The 22,487-nt window shown below is 36.7% G+C and overlaps 2 protein-coding genes and 3 pseudogenes across 4 annotated transcripts; 1 reads left to right on the top strand and 4 right to left on the bottom strand.

The window, feature by feature from the left end:
• Positions 1–897: 897 nt before the first annotated feature.
• Positions 898–1,987, bottom strand: LOC137743100 (dirigent protein 10 pseudogene; annotated as a pseudogene).
• A 1,388-nt stretch (positions 1,988–3,375) lies between these two features.
• Positions 3,376–8,135, top strand: LOC137743396 (uncharacterized). 3 transcript variants are annotated; one of them, XM_088680439.1, is made up of 5 exons: positions 3,376–3,800; positions 3,872–5,612; positions 5,796–5,984; positions 6,169–6,219; positions 6,348–8,135. In XM_088680439.1, the coding sequence occupies exons 1-2, from the start codon at positions 3,783–3,785 to the stop codon at positions 5,537–5,539; spliced, it is 1,686 nt and encodes a 561-aa protein (XP_088536565.1). In that variant the 5' UTR covers positions 3,376–3,782; the 3' UTR covers positions 5,540–5,612; positions 5,796–5,984; positions 6,169–6,219; positions 6,348–8,135. The 3 variants fall into 3 exon arrangements, with proteins under 3 accessions (XP_088536565.1, XP_088536563.1, XP_088536564.1); XM_088680437.1 differs by having other exon boundaries at positions 3,376–5,612; XM_088680438.1 differs by lacking the exons at positions 5,796–5,984; positions 6,169–6,219 and having other exon boundaries at positions 3,376–5,576.
• Positions 7,319–8,000, bottom strand: LOC148692837 (2-hydroxyisoflavanone synthase pseudogene; annotated as a pseudogene).
• Positions 8,136–8,510: 375 nt separating the features above from the next.
• Positions 8,511–9,456, bottom strand: LOC137743101 (cytochrome P450 93B2 pseudogene; annotated as a pseudogene).
• An 8,226-nt stretch (positions 9,457–17,682) lies between these two features.
• On the bottom strand, positions 17,683–22,271 carry LOC137741416 ((2S)-flavanone 2-hydroxylase-like). The gene is made up of 2 exons (XM_068481134.2): positions 21,339–22,271; positions 17,683–18,547 (listed from the first exon to the last, which is right to left on the bottom strand). Exons 1-2 carry the CDS (start codon positions 22,269–22,271, stop codon positions 17,882–17,884), a joined length of 1,599 nt encoding a protein of 532 aa, XP_068337235.2. The 3' UTR covers positions 17,683–17,881.
• Positions 22,272–22,487: the final 216 nt, after the last annotated feature.

The raw sequence follows: 22,487 nt of genomic DNA, 5'->3' as shown, positions 1-22,487 counted from the left end.
TTTAGGAAGTGGCTATAGTGCCGCAGATTATTAGTCACATAATATATCTTTTTATAGCTATTACATCTTAATATTCAAATCTAGCCGTCCATTTTTTGGGATATTCGATGTCCGTTGCATGGTAGGAAAATTGAAGAATTTGATCTCGAATTTTTTTTTTCTTCCTTAGTATCAAATTTAAAAGATCTCATTTATTTGAGAGGAAATTAGTTCCATTTCATTTATATGGATGAATTGAGCGAGGTTAAAGAGGGTCAATTCGAGCATGACGAGGCCAAATTTCGGCTCAGCCCGACATGTAGCATTGGGTTGGCCGAACCAACCCAATCTTTTGTTGACGAAGGCTAAGACCAAGAGTTTAGAATCCAAGCCCGGCTCACGACCTTGCCCGTTTGCGCCCAATATGACCCAACCCCTTTAGCAAGCCCATGTTATATTTAATACAGTCTGCACTTGCATCTGCTTCGCTATTTTTGGTCAACCTTTTGACTAAATCAACTATTCACTATCATAAACACAAAAATGCCTTGAAACCTCCCACTTAATCCTCAACCACGCAGGCCAAGTTTCACTTCTTTGCTTTTATTTGTTGACTGCCAACATCTTTCGGCCCCTTTTATACCGACATGGTCCCCAACGTAATCGGTATATACAAGCTTTATCTTAAAAACCTTTGAATAACTTGACTAAAATTTCAGCCAAGGTAGTATGCTAATCAGCCTAACCTTGAAGTGGAGAAAAACCTTTGTAGGATACCGTTTTATTCGTAGGACACTTCTCATAAAAACATAAGACCCTTGTACTTTAGTCTCATGTAACCAACGTTAGTCCCATCCGATATAAGAGATATTTCAAGAGAAAAAAAAAACATCATTTTCATGTAAATAACCATCATTTTTGTAATTCAAATCACAATCGTTTTTGAACATGTATCTCTAGTGCAGAGATTTAGTAAAACACATAATTAACAACATTTTAAATTAAAACCTTAATTAGCACACTAGTAAGTGAGATACGTAGTAAACTCCAGCACGGTGTCAACTCCATCAGTGTTGCGCTGATTTGTTGCAGGAATAGTCTTAACAAGAGCATAACCCTTTGCATTGAGATACTTCCCAGTTCCTCCCATGATTGCAAGATGAGACTCCGACACCGCCACCTGATGCACACCGAAGAAGGTGAGGCTATCAGCATAACCACCACTCTGAAACATGGCTGTGAATGCAATGGTCTGGCTGCTCCCATCTTCAGAACTCGCCACATAAAACCCTTGTGCCTTGCCGAGCAAGCCAGAACCAAGTTCATGCCCTTCAGTCAGTTCATCGTCGAAAACTGTTAGTGTCCCAAACATAAGCTTTTGAAGGGTGATTCCAGGAGGGAGCCGAGCCCCGTTAATGTACGGAAACCCATTCCCACCAATGATGTTGTTGTTGTTACCATTGTTTTGGACCAAGTTGTTGCCAGTGTTTCCACCAAGGCCGGTGAAGAAGGGGACGTTGTTGTTGTTGATGATTCCATTGTTGTTGCTGTTTTGAGGAATGCCATTTCCAATTGGGATGTTTGCTCCATTGGGTTTGGCAAAAGGGATTTGACCGCTGACTGCCGGGTTGGCCACAATTCCAGTGACAGCTCTCGCTGAGGGGTTTGATCCTCCGATAATGTCATGCAAGAAGAAGGTTAGCGGATGGTAGGATGCTGTGTTGCCAACTGTGGCACTTGTAGCTGCAGCAGGGCCTGCTGGATTTGTAGCCACCAGAGGAGGTGGCACATTGGAAACAGGTATTTGTGTTTGAGTTGTATGAGGCTCTTCAGGGGCTGCAGGGCTTTCCTCATCGAGGATTCGGGCGCAAATGGCGCAAGGAATGGCAAGGGCTAGAAGAAGTAGCCAGATTGTGAGCTTGAGGGGCAAGGGAAACGATTTCCGGGTTGCCATGAGATTGGAAGGACAGGGAGAAAATCGAAGAACAGCTGATGATCCGGAGAGAAGGTTTTGTTTGACGGGTTGATGATGAATTAAGACAGAATTATTGGGAATATATACTATGTTAGTTTAAGAAGATTAAGTTTAAATCATAAGATGGAGTAGAGAACATGGAGTTGGTAGACTTTGCATTTCTGGTACTGGTGTGTTGGTTAGAGCTTTAAAACATCTGAGCCTTGTGTTTTAGATGTGAATTTAATTAAAAATTTTGGATTTGTTTAGGAGTTAAGATGAACAACTCCTCTCTTTTTCAATTTAATTCTAATTAAAATTATATTATTATTATTATCTTTGGATCAATAATTACTTCTGAACACGAATTAGATAGGCCATTACAGTTTTGATCCATTAACAGAATAAAAAGTAAAACCATGGGGGTTAATATTATTCTCGTATTGATCTTCATTTTATCTGGTAATTTCATACAAGTACTTCTCAGATACATGGTAACTTTTTATTGTATATAAACCAGAGTTTTTGAAAAACAAGACTTGAGACGCGCCTAGGCGATCTTCGAGGTGGGACGGTGAGGAAACTCGCTTAGGCGTGGTCGAGGCACGTCAGGGCATCAACTGGGGCTTTTTATTTATTTATTTTATTTTTTTTAAGGTTAGAGTTTCTCACCTACAATGAAGAAATTTTTTATTTGGAAGTTGGTTATTCTTCTATAATGTTTGATTTTGATTCTAGCGTTGATTTTATATATAGGGATGTGCTATCCACACACTCCAAATTACTCCTCACACACCCCTTGTTAATTTATGTCCATTGATCTTCTTCAATTCATCCGATCCGATGGCTGAAAATTAGGACGGTACGTGAGAAGTAAAATGGGGTGTGTGAATTATATATATATATATATATATATAGGGAAGTGTTATTGGTACTTCAAAAATCTCATTCTACACTTCTCACAAGTGTATTTTTCTTTCCAAATATAAAATGTTTGGAGTGTAGAATGAGATTTTTGAAGTGCCAATAACAATTCCTAAAATTATATACATAATATACATTTAATTATAAGTTTTGTGAGGCTTTGCTCACGCCTCAAGGCTTGCACCTACGCAGGACTATCCATGAAACATCTTGGCTTCGTCTTCGCTTTTTAAAACATTGATGTAAACTCAAAATATCGAAAGAGAAGTAAGATACATGGAAGCCATTATATTTTCCACTAAAAATTAAATAGAGTTGGTGTCAACAAATTAAAAAAAAAAAAAAAAAAAACTAATGATAAGGGTTTGAAAACTTTGAGTTTTAACAAAAATGACAAAATAAAAAGTAAAATAAATAGTATTAAAATTAACTTTTTAGTGTAAAAATATAATTTTTTTCGCTAAAATAAATAGTACCAGTATATTTTCGTTTTCTTTAAAGTTCCCTAAAAAAAATAAAAAGACAAAAACCTCTGTTTGCACCACAAGCATCATCAACTAGAGCATCCCCCAGAAACTTGACTTCCTATCGACAATTAGACTCTTGCGCAAAACTTCCGTCTCTTCCCTGAACCCGACAGTGGTCATAGATTAGCTCAGTTTACATGCCTACTTGACCTCGAACAAGCATAGTGAGCTTCCTGAAGGCACCCTTTTAACTTTTGCATCAAATGCAACGGGAAAAAGAAGAAGCAGCCTTTGGATGTGGTCGAGGCTTAGAGAAGCATAGTTTTTGTCGGAATTGACATAACACCAACTCGAGCACTTGTCGGAGCCCAGTTGAAGGTTGGCTGAAGACACTCATTCACTAACACAGACGCTGAAGATGGTGCCCAAGATGATGCGGTTTACTGCTTCTTCTTGTTATGGAAGCAGACTCAGAGGTACGCCTTGTCCTCTTCAATCCTCTCTTGTTGCTGTCGCCAACGATTACTTAGCTACCTTTCACTCTCAGTCTGCACAACCAGTCAAATCTACAAAAACCCAACAACGCCGGCTCCCTAAAGTCACTAATCTTGAAGATGCCTTCAATGTGTTCGACGAAATGCTTCAATGGCGTCCTCTGCCTTCCATTGTGCGTTTCACTCAAATATTGAGTCAAGTTGTGAAATTCAAACATTATTCGGCCGCGGTCTCGTTGAGTAACCAAATGGGTGCGTCCGGAATTGGTGCTGATGCTTTTACTCTAGCTATTGTCATTAATTGCTTTTGTCATCTAAACCAAATGGGGTTTGGTTTATCTGTCTTGGGAAAGTTCTTCAAGCTTGGTTTTGAACCAGATGCGGCCACCTTCAACACCCTAATCCACGGCTTTCTTCTTGAGGATAGAGTGGCTGAGGCTGCAGGGCTTTTGGAGAAACTGATGGAGAGTGGTAACTGTAAGCCCAATGTGATTACTTTTGGCACGCTAGTAAAGGGCCTTTGCATGAAAGGTTACAACAATGCAGCTATTCAGTTGCTTAAGAAGATGGAAGAAGGAGGTTGCAGGCCTGACGTAGTTGTCTATAGCACAATCATCGATAGTCTTTGTAAGGATACACTACTTGTGGATGCATTGAACCTCTTCTCAGAAATGATAAGTAAGGGTATTGCCCCAAATGTTATTACCTATACCTCTTTGATTAATGGAGTTTGTAGATTAGGGGAGTGGAAAGAAGCTACGAGATTGTTGAAGGAAATGGTGAGCAAAAGTATCTTTCCAGATGCGCACACCTTCAGTGTATTCATTGATGCAATTTGTAAGGAGGGGATGATTGAGGAAGCAAACAGTGTTTTTGAAATGATGATTCAAGTAGGTATTGAACCTAATACGATTACATACAATTCAATAATGGATGGTTACTGTTTGCGAGGAGAAATGGGCAAGGCGAAAAAGGTTTTTGAACTATTGCTCAACAAGGGGTTCGTGGCTGATGCTTATAGTTATAACATATTAATTAACGGATATTGTAAGCGTAAAAGGATAGATGAGGCAGTGGTGCTCTTTAAGGAAATGTCTTGTAAGGGACTCTCTCCAGATACCATTAGTTATAACAGTCTTATTGATGGTTTTTGCAAAGTGGGGAGGATACCGGATGCGCAAAACTTGTTCTATCAGATGAAAGCTTGTGGAGATCTTCCAAACCTTTGGACTTATGCTATTTTACTGGATGGCCTATGTAAAAACCAAAAACTTTCATTGGCAATGGAATATTTGAGAGAGCTGGAAGGCAAGAAGTTGGGTCTGGATATTGTCATTTACAATATTCTTGTTGAAGGTTTAAGCATAGCTGGAAAAATTGATTGTGCAAGGAATCTCTTTTGCAGTTTATCATCAAAAGGACTCCAACCGATTGTCTGGACATATAATATAATGATCAGTGGACTTTGTAATGAGGGGCTGATAAATGAAGCAGAAAAGTTGTTTAAAGAAATGGAAGAGAAAGGCTGTTCTCCAGATAACTGCACCTATAACACAATTATCCGGGGATTTATCAATAACAATGAGACATTTCGAGCGATGGGACTTATTCAACAAATGGTGGAGATGGGTTTTTCTGCAGATGCATCAACTGTGGAATTGATAGTTGATTTACTGTCTAAAGAGGATGTACATCCTGCTTTGTTGACATTGATTGAATGATCGTAATGAAGTTGATTTGCATCTTTGAAATTTGAAAGTGAGCCTTCTTACTAACACAATGAACTTAGAACCTGTTGCACCTTTGATAACTGTGGCTGTATTATTATATATGATGTTGATTATTCATGTGGAAACATAATGTCTGTTTGATTGTGCCGCAAAGTTTAGCATTTTAGTATTTTCATATGCTTAGCTATAGTGCTTGGTAGAAACATTCTTATACATCGTATTACGTGGAAACAATTGCATATGTTAGTAAGACTCTGGCATGTTCTTTGTAGCAAATTCCTATGAGTTTGTGGAGAGATTCAACAGAAAAACTCCCCTTTGTCGACCATGGATGTATTCTATAGGTTATTTATTAGTTTGTTTGTACGTGACCATGTTATGCCTGAAAGCCGACTTTCGAAGACAAATCAATCCCTTCAATGTTTTGAGTATAATGGTTTGTGAGTCTCTCTCTCTCTCCCCTCTGATATAGATATATATATATATATTATTAAATGCTCTTCCAATTGTAAAATTATGCAGACATATATATATGTAATCTCTCTTCCGATTGTAAAATTATGCAGACTTATGCAGACATATATATATGTAATCTCTCTTCCGATTGTAAAATTATGCAGACATTGTAGCTGAAGAAATAACCAATCCCCTGCTTATTTTATTAAGCTCAGGTTAGTGTAGGTGCATGGAGGGAATAAGGCTGGTTTTACATTCAAACGTGTTTTGAACAATTAAAATCTGATCTTGATGGAACAATATACGGATGTCACTGATTTTCTCGGTTGCTACTGTTTTGCAGGGTTTCAAATTCGGTAAACAATGTCACAAACTGATGATGATGTTTGGTCTGGGAAGCTTATATGAAGGGGAATGTTTCTCTCATTAATTGCTTCCCAGGACAAAAGGAATTTCCCTATTAGTACAAAATCAACACTTCATGGGTGCTGCAATATGACGTGTGTACATGTTTTTGTGCGTTTGTCGAATGATCTTGTTGATAAAGTATGCTATCCCTTTGCACAGAGTGAACCGTGAGTAGCTTTGGGCGCCCCAATTTGGTGATATGTGTATCGTTCATATCAATATGCAAATGCAAACTCAGCTTGTCTTGTTACTTTTCAAACTTGAGGATCCTCTAATTTGGTTTGAACTGGGGTCAGGAACTTTTGGATTAAGCTTCTGGTTCTTGTGGAGATGTAGGAATCAGCGACTCTTTGGTACTGATGATATATTCCCCCTGCATGCCACCAGAATGTGATCTGGACCTATGCTCAAGAGTGGAGGCGTTCCAACTCATTGCTGGGCTCTAAACTCACCAGAACTGACGACCTCTTGGATGGGACGCCCCTATGGTTTCTGCAGAGTTAGAGAGTTTGTTTTTCCGAGCAGCAATTGGCTTGGGGGACAGGTTTTAGATGTATAGTGCTTGATGTTGACTCTGGCAGACTCGACCCTCTTTACACCCTCATCTGTTGATCAGAGTTAGCAACAGAAACTCCCCCCACATTTTTAGGGAGAACAAGTTCTCTGCAGATTAATCGGCAGCTTCTGAATCGCTCTGCTGGTTATGGCTTACAGCCTAAGATTTCTCTTCTTTTTCTTCCATAATTATGCCTCGAGCCTCTTCGTTTGGAGGGCATTACACTGGTCTGTTCGGAAGGGATTAATCATGTTCTGTCCAAGCCATCAAGCGGAATGAGAAGGCCACTCCACGAAAGGCAGCAAATCATAAAGAAAACAATAATGGTAATGATCAATTGACCTTGCAGATGGAAAATGGAAGATTTCTTTATTAGAATACAAATGAAAACACACATTACAGCACGTTATTCATAATATTATGGTGACCAACATAAGAGGTAACGGAAGTGGTGAATTGTACGGGTGGATAAGGTCTTCCTCCTCAAAGCACTGGATCCGACAACCTTCCAATCAATGCGCTGGATCATAGCTGCAAGTACCCCCGGTAGCATTTTCACGGTCAAGTTCACCCCAGGGCACACCCACCTCCCAGACCCAAAAGGAAGCAGTTGAAAATGTTGCCCTCTCACATCTACTGAATTCACCTGGTTGTCCGTACCTTCTTGTGGGAATCTTTCACTTTCAGGCCAAAAGTCCAATGGGCAGTCCCAGATCTTCGGGTCCCTTCCAACGGCCCAAACATTCACAAACAACATGGTATTTGTTGGGATGTCATACCCTCCAACCTTTTTTGTACAGTTTTTCTTGTGACCAGAGACGCTGGTGGGTGTAACCTAAATGTTTCTTTTATGATGGCTTGGGGGTATGGAAGATTTGGCACGTCCGGTTCTCCGACGAGTCGCTTATTCCCGATGACTCGATAGATCTCCCTCGCTTTCTCGAACACCCTTGGGTGATTGATGAGCTCCCCAACGCCCATTCTAGTGCAATTGCATTTGTCTGTTCCGGCCGTGAATAAATCCTGAAACATAAATGTATATATAGGATAGGGTTCAACAATATCAAAGGCAAATATGAAGACTCTTATGTGCAATTTGACTTCTAATGTATGTTAGTCACTAAATTTTGTACCTTATTATTCAATACAACAGTATATTTACACTAAGAGGTGAAGGAGAAAACATTGGTTTTGAACTCGATATTCACAACATTTGAACTTATTATCTCACTTTTGAAAATTCATCAAAATTAAAGGTTATTTAGTCATATATATAGAGATGGTCTTTAAATGAGAAATAAGAAATGAATGGGTTTGGTTATAAAATTTATATGGTAAAAATATGCTAGTTATAAGGGTGAACAAGAAACGGTTAAAAAACATTATTAGTTAAAAAAAAAATTTAAAGTTAAACTCACTCTCTCTTTCTTAGTGTAGTTTATATGGATTGTTGAAAAAAAAAAAAAAAAAAAGGGTACGCCAAGAAGCTAATTATTGCCATAACTAGAGCTTATAAAATTCAACCTCCGAGTTCCTATCTTCCGAGTTCCTATCTTCCAAGTTCCAACGTATCAACCAAAACATCAGGAAAATCTTTGGCCTCCTCCTTTCCAACATGCTCCTTCTCCCTGTTTCTCATTTATTCTCGTTCTCTTATAAACTTCCCCACCAACACATCAAACCTCGTATGCGTATCTTCAATTCTCTTCACAAACCCTCCCAAATCCAACTTTCTTACAAACCCAAAAAAAGTCACACAAACTGATCTCTCCAATAAGCCTCGTAGCCTGCTGCACCACCACTCTCGCCTCCTCCGCCCGCGCCGCCCTTCCTTCTGCGCTCGAACCCTTTGTCCCCAGAATCATGTCCACAGTCACACATTGTTCCAAAGCTTTGGAAACTCGTCAGTGAGATTCACAGCTTCACAACTCTCAGCCTTCTTGGCCAAGAGCCTTAGAAGCTTAAGATACTCTTTGGTTCGAACTGGCTCGTTCACTGTCAAATTTTTTTTATCACCTTCCAGTACGCTCCGTAGGGTGCAAATGCAAGCGAAGCGTTGTAGGTCAATCATTCGATAGCGAGGGACTGGATATAAAGGAGAGCTCGTGGCTCGTGGGTGCTGAGGAAGAGGTGAGAGAGGTTGTGGAAGATGCGGTGGATGAGAGGGCCTAATCAATTGAATACGAAATTATTGCAATACAATGAATGTATCCAGTTCACTACAGATTAGTAACCCATTCTATTTTGGTCTACATGATCAGATATGTATGTATATGTATGTATATCTATATATATATATATATATATATATATGTATATATATTTATATATGTTTGCTCCCTAAATTCGCCATGGGCGCATGCCGGGAATTTACTCAAACATGAAATTGGTGGGTGCGGGCATGCCACTACTAGATGCCGCTAGTAGACTGGTTTTGAATGATTGTGGTTGTGCCTGAGTTCGACTTCTGACCAAGAGATTGTGCCATTGCGTGGAGTGGCTCAAATCAAGGTTCTTTATTTGCCTTAAAGATAAGGACTTTTACTTATCTGGAGAGATGGAACGATATATAAATGGCAAGGTTGCTGGAAATGTAAATGACAGAGGAAAGTGAATGACTAATATTGTAGATTGCTTGTAATTTAAATGACTGAAAATGAGTTGTACATGAACTACAAATGAGATCAATACTACTAGTGACCAGAAGAGTTAATAAACAAGGAAAGCAAAGGATGCTTGGCTAAAGCTAAATGTCTGCGAAGAAGCTTATGAGCTGATTTGAGTAGAGTTGATTAATTGGTTGTTTGAGTGTCCATAATCCTTCTGCCTCTGCTTCTTTATATAGATATCTGAAAGAGTCTCCTTGCTGAGAACAATGAACTTGCCCGAAAGAAGCTTGGCCAGCTTGCATTGTGAAATAATATTAAAAGGGGAACTTGCATTTCCACCACATGTTTTCACCATTTGCAATAAACTATTATTTAAAAGAAGCAAGTTAGCCTCTTTCACCATGTATCATCTGTCAGAATATCTATGTCTTCCCATCCACTTGTATTAGGAAAACATGCAATTGTTGTTTAAACAAAGCTCTTGACAAACCTCCACCACCCATACAAATGGGAAAAACAATATTATAATGTCAAATAACTCCACTTGCAGCCAAATATCTTTTCAAGTTAGCCTTCTTGCACATTAATCCTCCAAATGACCAATTTTACCCAAATGGCCCAAATAAGTGAAATGGTGCACATTTTAGGTGCAAACAATATATATATATATATATATATATATATATATATGTATGTATGTATGTATGTATGTATGTATGTATGTATGTATATATGTTGGAGCAATACTAGAAAATATGAAAAATAACAATATAATTCCAATGATAATAATCATAAAGAAATTCACAACATCAATTATATATGAGATTAATATAAACAACTAGAGAGAAAGTTAGAATAATTGACAAACTTGGAGATTGAGGTTTGCATAAATGCAATGTCCTAAAGATAGAATTTCGTCCCTACTCTTGTGCTTGTAGTTTGGTAGGCGTCCATCTCTCAGGATTCAACAATCTATAATCCGAAGTCAAAACACTTCAATCTTCGGACTCTGGAGAACTTTATATATTCCGTACTCTCAAGACACGACTCGGAATTTGACTCACGAAGCATGAGAGAAACAAAGTGGGGAAACCCTATTTCTCAAGAGTAAAAATTAACTCTAATTTTCTATATTTAATACCAATGGTTTCATGGGTTTATATAAAATCCAATTTCTACTTATTAAAGAGATGTAACTTTTCATTTATAAGTATACATCACTTATCAAGGGAAATCACCTAACCAACATAACCTTTCTAAGAAATTGGTTAACATTATTTTTCATTCAATTATTAAAATTATAATAATATAATTTCCAACAATCCTCCATATGAATGAAAAATTAGGAAGAATTTAAGAGTACATGCGGACAAGAGATGCATCGGGAGAGGTATCTTTCGAACTTGAACCTACCCTAGTGAATACTTATTGGATTTACTTGGTGAATTAGTGAATATGGAATCTTGAATTGTTCACTGTAGTAGTAAACCATGACAATAAGCTACACACATCACTAATCCTAATATATTCCGGTTCATACGGTTGTGTTCATTTTGGTTCTGAACAAATCTCGGATTCATGAGAGTTTTAGAGAATTTAGCCATCTCATACTCATAGAAGCCATCCACTTCTACTCTCACATAGGTGACCACTGATTAAGAATAGTATGCTCTATTCCTCTTATTTATAAGATATCACTGTCATTAAATATAAATATACATCCTAAAACTTCTGCAGACAACACACTTCTTCCATAATAGGAATGAGGTATATAGTATGTTAACTTCTTTGAATCATGCCCAATCAGTTTGCCTATTGAACTTAGACCATGCATGGGATCTCCAATCAACTAAGTTAGGTTTCCGCTCAACTGATTCATTAGTTATGTTGGCTTTAGCCTCATTCTCCTCGATGACCAACTTACTCTTTAGTCTAACCTTTAATAATTGGATCCACTACTAGGTTGACTATTTTTAATGGTGTGCACAATCCATTTGATGAAATTATATTTCATATGAGAGTAGCTGTTTCTCAATTTTAAGTCCTCAAAAGTACATATATGTTGGGACTTTTGTAAGTAATTTGCTAATATTAGGAAGTAGACTTCCCCCACATTTAAGGTATCTATAGAAGGTCTATAACCTTACCATACCTTAAACAATTACTCATTACAAGAGATGACATTTTGATTGTCTCATCCAATTAGCAAATTACGTTTCCATTCTTTGCAAGTAAATCTCATATCTCAAAAATAGATAAGTTACCCCCACAATTCACACACATTATGGTTGCTTTAATGCTATTAATAATTCACTTTCATACTTAAAGAAGTAAGAACATGTCAAAGATAAGTTCTCCATCTATCTTCACTTGCTAAGCCTTTTAGCCTCACCAGCCCTCCGAAATAGGAGAATTTGGCACTTTATTTTAGAGGCACCTTCATGAATCTTAGCGAACTTTCTAAGTTCTCATGGTTACCGCCTTGCTTTAGATTTCTCAATTCTCAAAAGTAGGCATTGGCCTCCACAATTCAATTGTCATTCTTTCCAAGACGAAACTAACTTATCCAAAGTGAGTTCTAAATCTATATTTGACTAAGAACCGCACCTATTTATATTGCCACAACGTGAAGTCCAATTCAATGACTTTCCCATGACTAACATATAAAGGGACAAGACGCTCTTATGACTATTGTCATATTTCTGAATTCTGATTGCCTTCTTGTTACTAGTACTCATACTAGTATTAATCTCACAACATACTAATGTAGTAATGCTGTTTTCTTTTGTTAATCACAGTGTCTATAATAAAGATGCAGACCACATCTTTCCTTGTGGCAAATAACGGTGTCAAAATTGTTCTCGTCTTGCACACTCACATTTTCCATGCGTAGGCTTGTAAGTTGGCCTACTCATCGCCTTGTGATGACTATAATCCACGAATTGATCATTGTGATCATGTTACATCAGAACATCTATATGCATGAAGCACCGCTTTCAAGCATTTGTGGAAGTCTTTTGGTTCTACAACAAACATCTTATGATAGCACTGCGATCTAGAGTAGCATACATCCAAAACAAAATGACTTAATTTTTGTTTCAAAATAGAATGGCCGTTCATAAGGATTGCATCATTGCTTTATTGAATTGCCCTGCTTGTTCCAGTGGATGTTCATAGAACCTAAAACATCAGAGCTCATGATTTGTCTGGATCATGAAGCCACTCCATCTTCCATTTTAAATAATGGGATTCTCTAAACTAATGTTCTACTACATATCAATTTGATTCTCTTGTAGGCCATTTCATAAAAACATGGTTAAGAAACCATTTTTAGCAGGCACAAGCGAGATTGAACCCCTATGTCTTCATCATCGAAATCAAACAATCATACCAATTAAAAACAACCATACCTATTCACCTTGGCCTTGTCATCACGAACCCAAACTGTAGAGATCGTATAGTTTAATTTATATGTACTGGTATGTTTCCACCAACAGACACGAGTATTTGCATGAGTCAAACTCCATGAATAGCCAAACCGTTTAGCAGTTCTCTAAACCACCGAATATAAAACTTATTCGCCATTTCTGATCTGTTTGGCACAAGTTCTTAGTCGCATATATATATATATATATATATATATGTATATATATATATGTATATCAATCGAATGCATCAAATTCAAATGAAGTTCCTTCCTTAAAGAGGAACTTATCCCAGGGATTGATATTAATTTGCAGTATGAACTTCCCCTTTGCTTTTCCTGTAAACTGCATGTGCCTCTTACAAACACATCATCATATTTTCTAATTATTCCAAACTTGGATAAAAAGATTCTATCTTTAGATTGTTGGAGCAAGATTAGAAAATATGAAAAATAACAATATAATTCCAATGATAATAATCATAAAGAAATTCACAATATCAATTATATATGAGATTAATATAAACAACCAGAGAGAAAGTTAGAATAATTGACAAACTTGGAGATTGAGGCTTGCATAAATATAATGTCCTAAAGATAGAATTTCGCCCCTACTCTTGTGCTTGTAGTTAGGTAAGTGTCCATCTCCCAGGATTCAACAATTTATAATCCGAAGTCAAAGCACTTCAATCTTCGGACTCAGGAGAATTTTATATATTCCGTACTCTCAAGGCACGACTCGGAATTTGACTCACAAAGCATGAGAGAAACAAAGTGGGGAAACCCTATTTCTAAAGAGTAAAAATTAACTCTAATTTTCTATATTTAATACCAATGGTTTCATGGGTTTATATAGAATTCAATTTCTACTTATTAAGGAGATATAACTTTTCATCTATAAGTATACATCACTTATCAAGGGAAATCACCTAAAAAACATAACCTTTCTAAGAAATTGGTTAACATTATTTTTCATTCAATTAATAAAATTATATATTACAATATTTCATATTATAATATATAATTTCCAACAATATATAAATAAATAAATAAATAAATAAATAAATATATATATATATATGTATGTATGTATGTATCTATATATGCAAGGCCCTAACAGATTGAAGGGATCTCTTGAAACTCGATCTGGAGCACCGTTCTCTTCCTCTGTTTGTAGGATATGTCACAAATTAGATGGTTTAGTACGTGCTCGATCTCTAGCCCTATATCAATATTGTGGAATGTGGAGATTTTATGTCCGAAAACCTCAATATGCAGATGAGATATAACATTTGAATCAAGCAATTCAATTTGTTATATCCCTACTGATAGGTTCATTATTTATCATATTTTCATATTAATTATCCCTAAGTTTTGTTAAGGAATTGATTATAAAAGAACCTTATTACTTTCCTTTTCTCAGTTTCAGCCATTCTGTGCACTTAGGACGTTTTTGGTGATAATTCGACTTTCCGGAGGAGTTTTGATGCAAGGCCAATTGGAGAAGGAAGCTAAGAGTCTGAAGATCGTTGTATCCAAATTTCATAATTTTCCATGAAGCCATTCATTTTAGTTTCACAAATAAATCCCGCAGAAATTGTTTTCCCGTCAGAATCACGCAGCTGTGGGAGAATGAAGATTTGAAGGCTTTCTCGATTTTTCCTAGTGGCATGTGATATATGCTTGGAAAGATAAGAGATAAAACTACGTTTTCCATACTTTTACAGAATTTTCCAGAAGATAAATCGACCCCAAAACTGGCATGCAAGGCAGATGACGAGTTTCCCAAGTCAAGAAGGATTCTTTCCTAGTTTGTGTCATTAATTGTTTAGGAGTTTGTTTTATTTTAGGAGACTTTCTCCTAGAACTTTTAGGGTTTTTCTAGTATAAATAAGTGCTCTAAGCTCTCTTTAAGATACCATCCATCCACCACCGCACCATACTACCATTCACCATCTCCGTAATTTGTGAAGAAGAGCTTAGGGACGTGTTTTGCCTGGATTCCGGGTTCTATCTTTCTTTTATTTTTATTTCTATGTGTAACTAAGTTATTTTCTAAGGTTTATGATGAAGCCATGACATGAATATTTGCGAAGTACTATGTTAATTATTATCCTATTATATGTCATGGTAAATTCTTAATCTTTGTGGGTATTTTATTCTAGGTTCGAGTTTCTAATGACTGATCACCTTTAGGAATTTTGCATCTAGAGATTTAGTTAAATCTATGAGGATGACCAATATCAATTAGGTTTATTGGAACTAAGATTAAGAAGAGTAGACAAACTAGTGAGGATGACCAATATCAAGCTAGTCCTACTTGGTTGACATGATTCTTCTACGCTTAATGGGTTTTTATGTGTTTAATTGTATGCCTAACCAATATGATATAGTTATCATGTAGAGATACAAGAGTTGATGCCTGACCACGGATTAATTCATACCTTAAAAAGAACAACCTTTAACATTGACATGGTAATTGGATAGTAATTGGCTCTAGGAAAAGTAAATAGGATTGTTATTGGTGGATTCATAACCTTGGGCTTTCTTGTGTCGTGTGTTTGTTTTAGTTAATTTTCTTTTAATTTTCTTGTTAATTTTAATCTTAATCAATTATTCAATTCAATCTATTCTTTGTTTGTTTAATTAAGTCTAGCGTGATTAATCGGTTAAATTGGTGTTAAAGCAATCCTTGTGGAATCGACCTCGTATTTGCATATATTACTACAATTGATTCGTGCGCTTGTGAGTTTAATTTGGTTTAAATTAATCTATTATTTAGGTTAGTTTAAATATACATCACCTACTACCTTCGCGGACCCAAAAACGGTCGACAAGGCCTTAAATTGGCCCATAAAAAACTCGAATCTTCGTCGGAAAAACCTAGCACAAGCAAGGCTTGTAGAACTCTTGGATCAAGGGGTAGATTCAAGCACACTAAGCTCGAATGTTCTTGTTGGGACTCTCCTAAGTCGAATAGTTGTGGTTGTAGGGTCGGCTGCCACTAGAAAAGGCCTGAAAATAGCCGGGAATGTCGAACCCAAATTGGGTTCGAGGATTTTAAGGGTTCAGGTGCAAACTAAGATTAATCGATGAATGTGTCGATTTGGAGAAGGAGATAAAAATGGTGATTTTTTGGTTTGTCGTTCCAATGGGGAGTCGTAGTCGGGGAAGAGCGAGAAGGAAGACAGATAAGGAAACATTAACAACAATAATAAAGCTTTATCCAACAACAACGCCTTATCCAACTAAGTGGGGTTGATTGTATGAATTGTTAAACAACACAGTGCTACGTTTTGTGCTAAGTCTTTCTTTAGATCTAAGTACTCCAAGTCTTTTCTTAGAGTCTCTTTCCAAGTCTTTCTAGGTCTTCCTCTACCCTTTTGGCCTTGAACCTTAGTCTCGTAATCACATCTTTTAACTGTAGTGTCTATAGGACTTCGTTTCATATATCCAAACCACCTTAACCATTTTTCTCTGATCTTATCTTCAAATTCGGTTATTCCTACTTTACCTCGGATATCCTCGTTTCTAATCCTATCCTTTTGTGTGACCACACATTCAACAAAGCATTCTCATCTCCGCTACACTCATTTTGAGTATATATTAATGCTTGAATGCGCAACATTCCGTGTCATAAAGCATTGCTGACCTTATTGCAGTCTTATGAAATTTTCCTTGAGTTTTAGTGTCATACAACGGTCGCACAACACACTCGATGCACTTCCACTTCATCCATCAGCTTGTATTCTATGGTTGAGGTCTCCATCCATTTATTTGTTCTTTTCCAAGATAGATCCAAGGTAGTGAAAACGTTTGCTATTTGATACTTCCTGATCTCCAATCCTCATCCCTAACTCATTGAGCCTTCGTTTCCACTGAACTTGCATTCCATATACTCTATCTTTGAAGTACTTAGGCAAAGACCTTTAGCGTCCAACACTTCCCGCCAAAGGTTAAACTTCACATTTACCCCCTTCTGAGTTTTATCTATCAACACTATATCGTCTGTAAAAAGCATACACCTAGAAATATATATTTTAAGAGACATTGACAATAGAAGTAATAACACAAACTTGGCAGGGTCAAAACAAGAAGCACACTGTTGAATGAACAATAAAACAGTTTGTTTTGGGTTTTAGTATATATAATTTCAAAATTATCTATTAATCTAACAAACTCAAATGCAATTTTAATATTTTATTCTTCTTTATATGGAAGTTTTAATAAGATTACAAAGGATCAATAATACGTAAACAAATAGTATCAACCATTTGTCAATAAGACAAGGAAAACTAGACCAAATCAAATCAAATTCCTAATTAAAAATAAAATCTCTTTAGAACTTAAGAGAGTAACTTAAATAGAACAATTTTGTTTGGTACGGTTGGTGTTTGCTTTGAAGAGTTGATAATGCTAGTCAAATTTTAGAGATCAACTTGTGGATCCAAAATAATCTTAAAAATTCTGGAGACGACGTGTGTATTTTTTTCGAACAAGATAAGAATACTAGGCAGATTCCACAATATTCCCATGCGCCTCGAGCCTCTTCGTTTGGAGGGCATTACACTGTCTGTTCGGAAGGGATTAATCATGTCGTGTCCAAGCCATCAAGCGGAATGAGAAGGGTAGAAAGCCACCCCACCAAAGGCAGCAAATCATAAAGCTAAAGTTAATGATATGATCAACTAACCTTGCAGATGGATAATGGAAGATTTCTTTATTAGAATACAAATGAAAACACACATTACAGCACACTAATGTTCATAATATTTTTGTGACCACATAAGACTTAGCGGAAGTGGGGATTGTACAGGGGGATAAGGTCTTCCTCCTCAATCCACCGGTCCTCGGGTTCAAACCCCGCATCCCCCTGTAGTTTACGGGTCAAGGCTGTTGAGTGAGCTGAATCGGGCAACTGGAATACACACAAGATCATGCGCCCTTGGAGTAGTAAATCCAGGGCGTTCATCCATTTCAAGAACATCATCACGGTTCATATCATTGCGATCGGACCCGACAACCTTCCAATCAAAGCACTGGATCATCGCTGCAAGTACCCCAGGTAGCATTTTCATGGTCAAGTTCACACCAGGGCACACCCTCCTCCCAGACCCAAAAGGAAGAAGTTGGAAATGTTGCCCTCTCACATCTACTGAATTCACCTGGTTGTCCGTACCTAGTTGTAGGAATCTTTCAGGCCAAAAGTCCAATGGGCAGTCCCAGATCTTCGGGTCCCTTCCAACGGCCCAAACATTCACAAACAACATGGTATTTGTTGGGATGTCATACCCTCCAATTTTACATTGTTGTACAGATTTTCTTGTGACCAGAGACACTGGTGGGTGTAGTCTAAATGTTTCTTTTATGATGGCTTGGAGGTATGGAAGATTCGGCACGTCCGGTTCTCCAACGAGTCGTTTATTCCCGATGACTCGATCGATCTCCTCCCTCGCTTTCTCGAGCACCCTTGGGTGATTGATGAGCTCCGCCAACGCCCATTCTAGTGAAATTGCGTTTGTGTCTGTTCCAGCCGTGAATAAATCCTGAGGAATAAATGTACTTAAGGGTACATCAATATTAAAGGCAAATATGAAGACTCATATGTGTAATTTGACTTCTAATGTATGGTAGTCACAAAACTTTGTACCTTTTTATTTAATACAATTAAGAGGAGGGGGTGGGCTTAACCTCACAATAAACTAGCAATAATGTGTTTCAATTCGCCTTTGGCGAAAATCGAACCTAAAACTTCTTACTTAAAGTGAAGAAGAATATTACTAGACTATAGTACTAAGTGGCCACTCATAAATGAAGATGAATACCACTAATGTACATTTAAACCATTAAAACTACTCTGATTAAAAAAATCCCACTAGAACTAGACTTCGATTATCAAACACGTAACACACACATACACGAAGAACACATACAAGCAAAAGTGTAACAAATAAGTAAAACTTTGTCAGAGTGTGAATCTCACATTAGAGAAAGAATGGACATTTTATGTGCTTAATGTTTGTAAGACATTAGACTACTTCCATATTACCAATTGAGTTTACTATGAAATCCTTATTTTTTCACTCTCGCATGTATAAAACTACGATACGTACGATCATGTCCATTTCTTTTCATTTTCCCTTTCAGCTTCTATATTCTATTTGTCTTTTATTTTTAGGGGTTTTTTTTAACTTTAATCCTTGAAGAAGTTTGAAATTTAAAATAAATCTGGTGGTAGATTACATATTGATTATAGTCCCTTGATATGTTCTTAATTCAAAATAATTAATATGTATTTTATTCAATGTCTCACTTATTAATATACATATTCTAATTTATTTTTTGACCAAAAAAGTATTTTTTTTTAATTTATTAATTTTATTTAACATTCTTTAAAAGATTCAATTAATGTACCTAAATATTAGTACCTTAATGTATTATATTGAATTAATGTATTTAAATGTTAGTACCAAAATGTATTATATTAAATTAATGTACCAAAATGTGTGTACCGAAATGTTAGTACGGAAATATGTACCTAAATGTTTGTATCAAAATGTATGTACCAAAATGTATGCGCACCGAAATGTATTATAATGAATTTAATGTACCTAAATGAAGAAGACCAAGTATATCGAAATATATTGTATAACAAAAATTAGTTTATCTAAATGTTTACAACAAACTATATTACAATGAATGAAATGAAAAATCAATACATTAAAATTAGGAAGAAAAAGAGGTATAATTAAAACATCAAAATGTAATTAATAAATGAGGTGATTAATGTATCAAGGGACTAAAATTAGATTTTGATCTTACTCATGATTTTAGTCTAAAAGTCATCTTTGCCAAGGATTAAAATGAAGTTTCTTAGTATTTTTATACATATATCTACATACATGAACAATAAAAAAATAAAAATGTCTACTTATGCAAATAACTATGGAAGAATTAAAGAAGACCCATAAATGCGTGTTAACTATGACGGAGTCAGAAATCCATTCGTGAATGGGCCTTTAAGCCAAATGAAAGAAATATGACAAAAAATATTGCAATACAATTAATTGGAGACCAATTAAAGGGTTTTTTTTCCTTTTTATTTTATTTTATTTTGTGTGTGTGTGTGTGTTTTGTATTAATTGTCATGGAAAATGAACAAGAGTGATGGAGCTTCTGTATGCTCCTCGTGTCTGTAATCAGGCTGCGCATTTGGTGGCATTTTATGTCGTGCATATGGGGGGTAGTCATTATTGGGATGGTTTTGAACCAGAGTGGTTGTTTAACATTTTGGCATCTGATCTAAACATTTTGATTTGTATTTAATATTACTACAACTTTCGGGAAAAAAAAAAAGTGGAGCTTTAAAGTTTGTATGAAAAATTTAGTACTGAGGTTATTATATCAGAAGAACTAGCTTGTTTATGAGCTTGCAAAAAATGATTCACACATTAAATGAAAACAATAAGGTAACTAGCTCAAAACTAGTATTATGATATTTTTCTTTCAACATAATTGAATTGTCCTCTAGATTGTATAGATCTTGGTTTATATAAAGATTATAAACTAACCAAAAAAAAAAAAAGAAAAAAAAAAGGGAATTGGTTTAAAAAAAAAAAAATCAAAATATTGTTGGCATCAGAAGGCTTATATGGTAAAACAGATGGCTAGTTATAACTTTTTATTTTTAATTTTATAATTATTAAAGGGAGTGGGAGGTTTCAAAACTATTACAATAATTTAGAAGATGGGGGAGTTTCGAACTCATGACCCAACATTATGTTTACTAGTATTGGACCACGTACAAATTATGAGGTTTATAGGGTAAAATAAATGAAAAGATTTTTAGCATAAGCAAGTCTCGGACTTGTGATTTGCTGAAATCTTCAAGTTGTTTCTACCACTAGACCGTATATTTCATAAATGGATGAAAATTCAGGATAAGCCATGGCCTATTGTGGCCTCCTTAGGGCTCCGCCCGTGCGTGTTAAGAGGTTAGTTAGAATTAAACTTTGCAAAAAACACATAGTTAAAAAAGGACGATATTTGCCTCCACGATATAGTGTACTACCACATGCATCCGCCCCTTGAGATTAACATGTTTTCATCGTTAAACTTCATAATCAAAATCATTAATTTTCTTAATTATCATCAAAATTAAAGGTTGTTTAGTCATATCTATGAAGATGATCTTTAAATGAGAAATAAGAAATGAATGATTCTAATTATAAATTTGTATGGTAAAAGTAAAGTATGCTAGTAGTTGTAAGGGTCTGACAAGATTCGGTTAAAAACACTCAGTTCAAAAAAGTAGCACGCAAAGAAGCTAATTATTACCGTAATTAGAGCCTTAAGGTGAACTCTTGTAAATTCAACCTCCAAGCTCTCATCCTCCAACATATCAACCAAAATATCAAGAAAATCTTTGACCTCCTCCTTCTCCTCTCCAACATGCTCCTTCTTCTCCTTGTTTCTCATTTCTTCTCGTTCTCTTATAATCTTCTCCACTAACACATCAAACCTCTTATGCGTATCCCCAATTCTCTTCACAAACCCTCCCAAATCCAACTTCTTACAAACCCAAAAAAAGTCACACAAACTCATCTCTCCAAAAAGTCTCGTGGCCTGCCGCACCACCAGCCTCGCCTCCTCCGCCCGCGCCGCCCTTCCTTCTGCGCTGGAACCCTTTGTCCCCAAAATCATGTCCACAGTCACATTGTTCCAGAGCTTTGGAAACTCCTCAGTGAGATTCACAGCTTCACAACTCTCAGCTTTCTTGGCCAAAAGCCTTAGAAGCTTTAGATACTCTTGGGTTCGAAGTGGCATAGAGTTGTGGATGCTACGGTTACTTAGAAGCTCGTTCACTGTCAATTTTTTTATGAACTTCCAGTAGGGTCCGTAGGGTGCAAATGCAAGGGAAGCGTTGTAGGTCATGCTTTCAATAGCGAGGGACTGTCCGTGGGATATAAAGGAGAGCTCGTGGGTGCTGAGGAACTCTTTTATGAGGTCTGGGGAGGAAACTACAACGCACTGGAGGGAGCCGAGCCGGAGGGAGAATAAGGGGCCGAAGCCGTGAGAGAGGTTGTGGAATGTGCGGTGGAGGAGAGGGCCGAGGATGTGGTAGTGGCCGAATATGGGTAGGGCTAAGGGGCTTGGAGGGAGTCGAAGGTGGTGTGATTGAAATAGTTTTGAGGTTAGGGTGGGGAAGAGAAGAAGAGGGATAGTTAAGAGAAGGAAGAGGATCATGAATAGGACTTGCTCAAGTGCCATGGCTAGTTGGCTAGGCTACGAGCGGTAATGATTTGGTTTGTTCCCTTTTCATCACTGTTCCTCTTGTATTTAAAGGCATTTTAAGTTTGAATGAGACAAAAACATTACTAAGTTATCGAATATTAATTTTGAGGAAATAAACGCTTCCACTCTCATGCGCGCCTTTTTGTTGACTATTCTTCTTGTACTTAAACGCATACTAAAATCCTATTTTAA

Source organism: Pyrus communis, chromosome 11, assembly GCF_041283825.1.
Source record: "Pyrus communis isolate YQ-2024b chromosome 11, ASM4128382v1, whole genome shotgun sequence".
Taxonomy (NCBI): Eukaryota; Viridiplantae; Streptophyta; class Magnoliopsida; order Rosales; family Rosaceae; genus Pyrus; species Pyrus communis.
The sequence above is the reverse complement of the archived record's forward strand: the minus strand, read 5'-3'. Positions and strand labels throughout refer to the sequence as shown.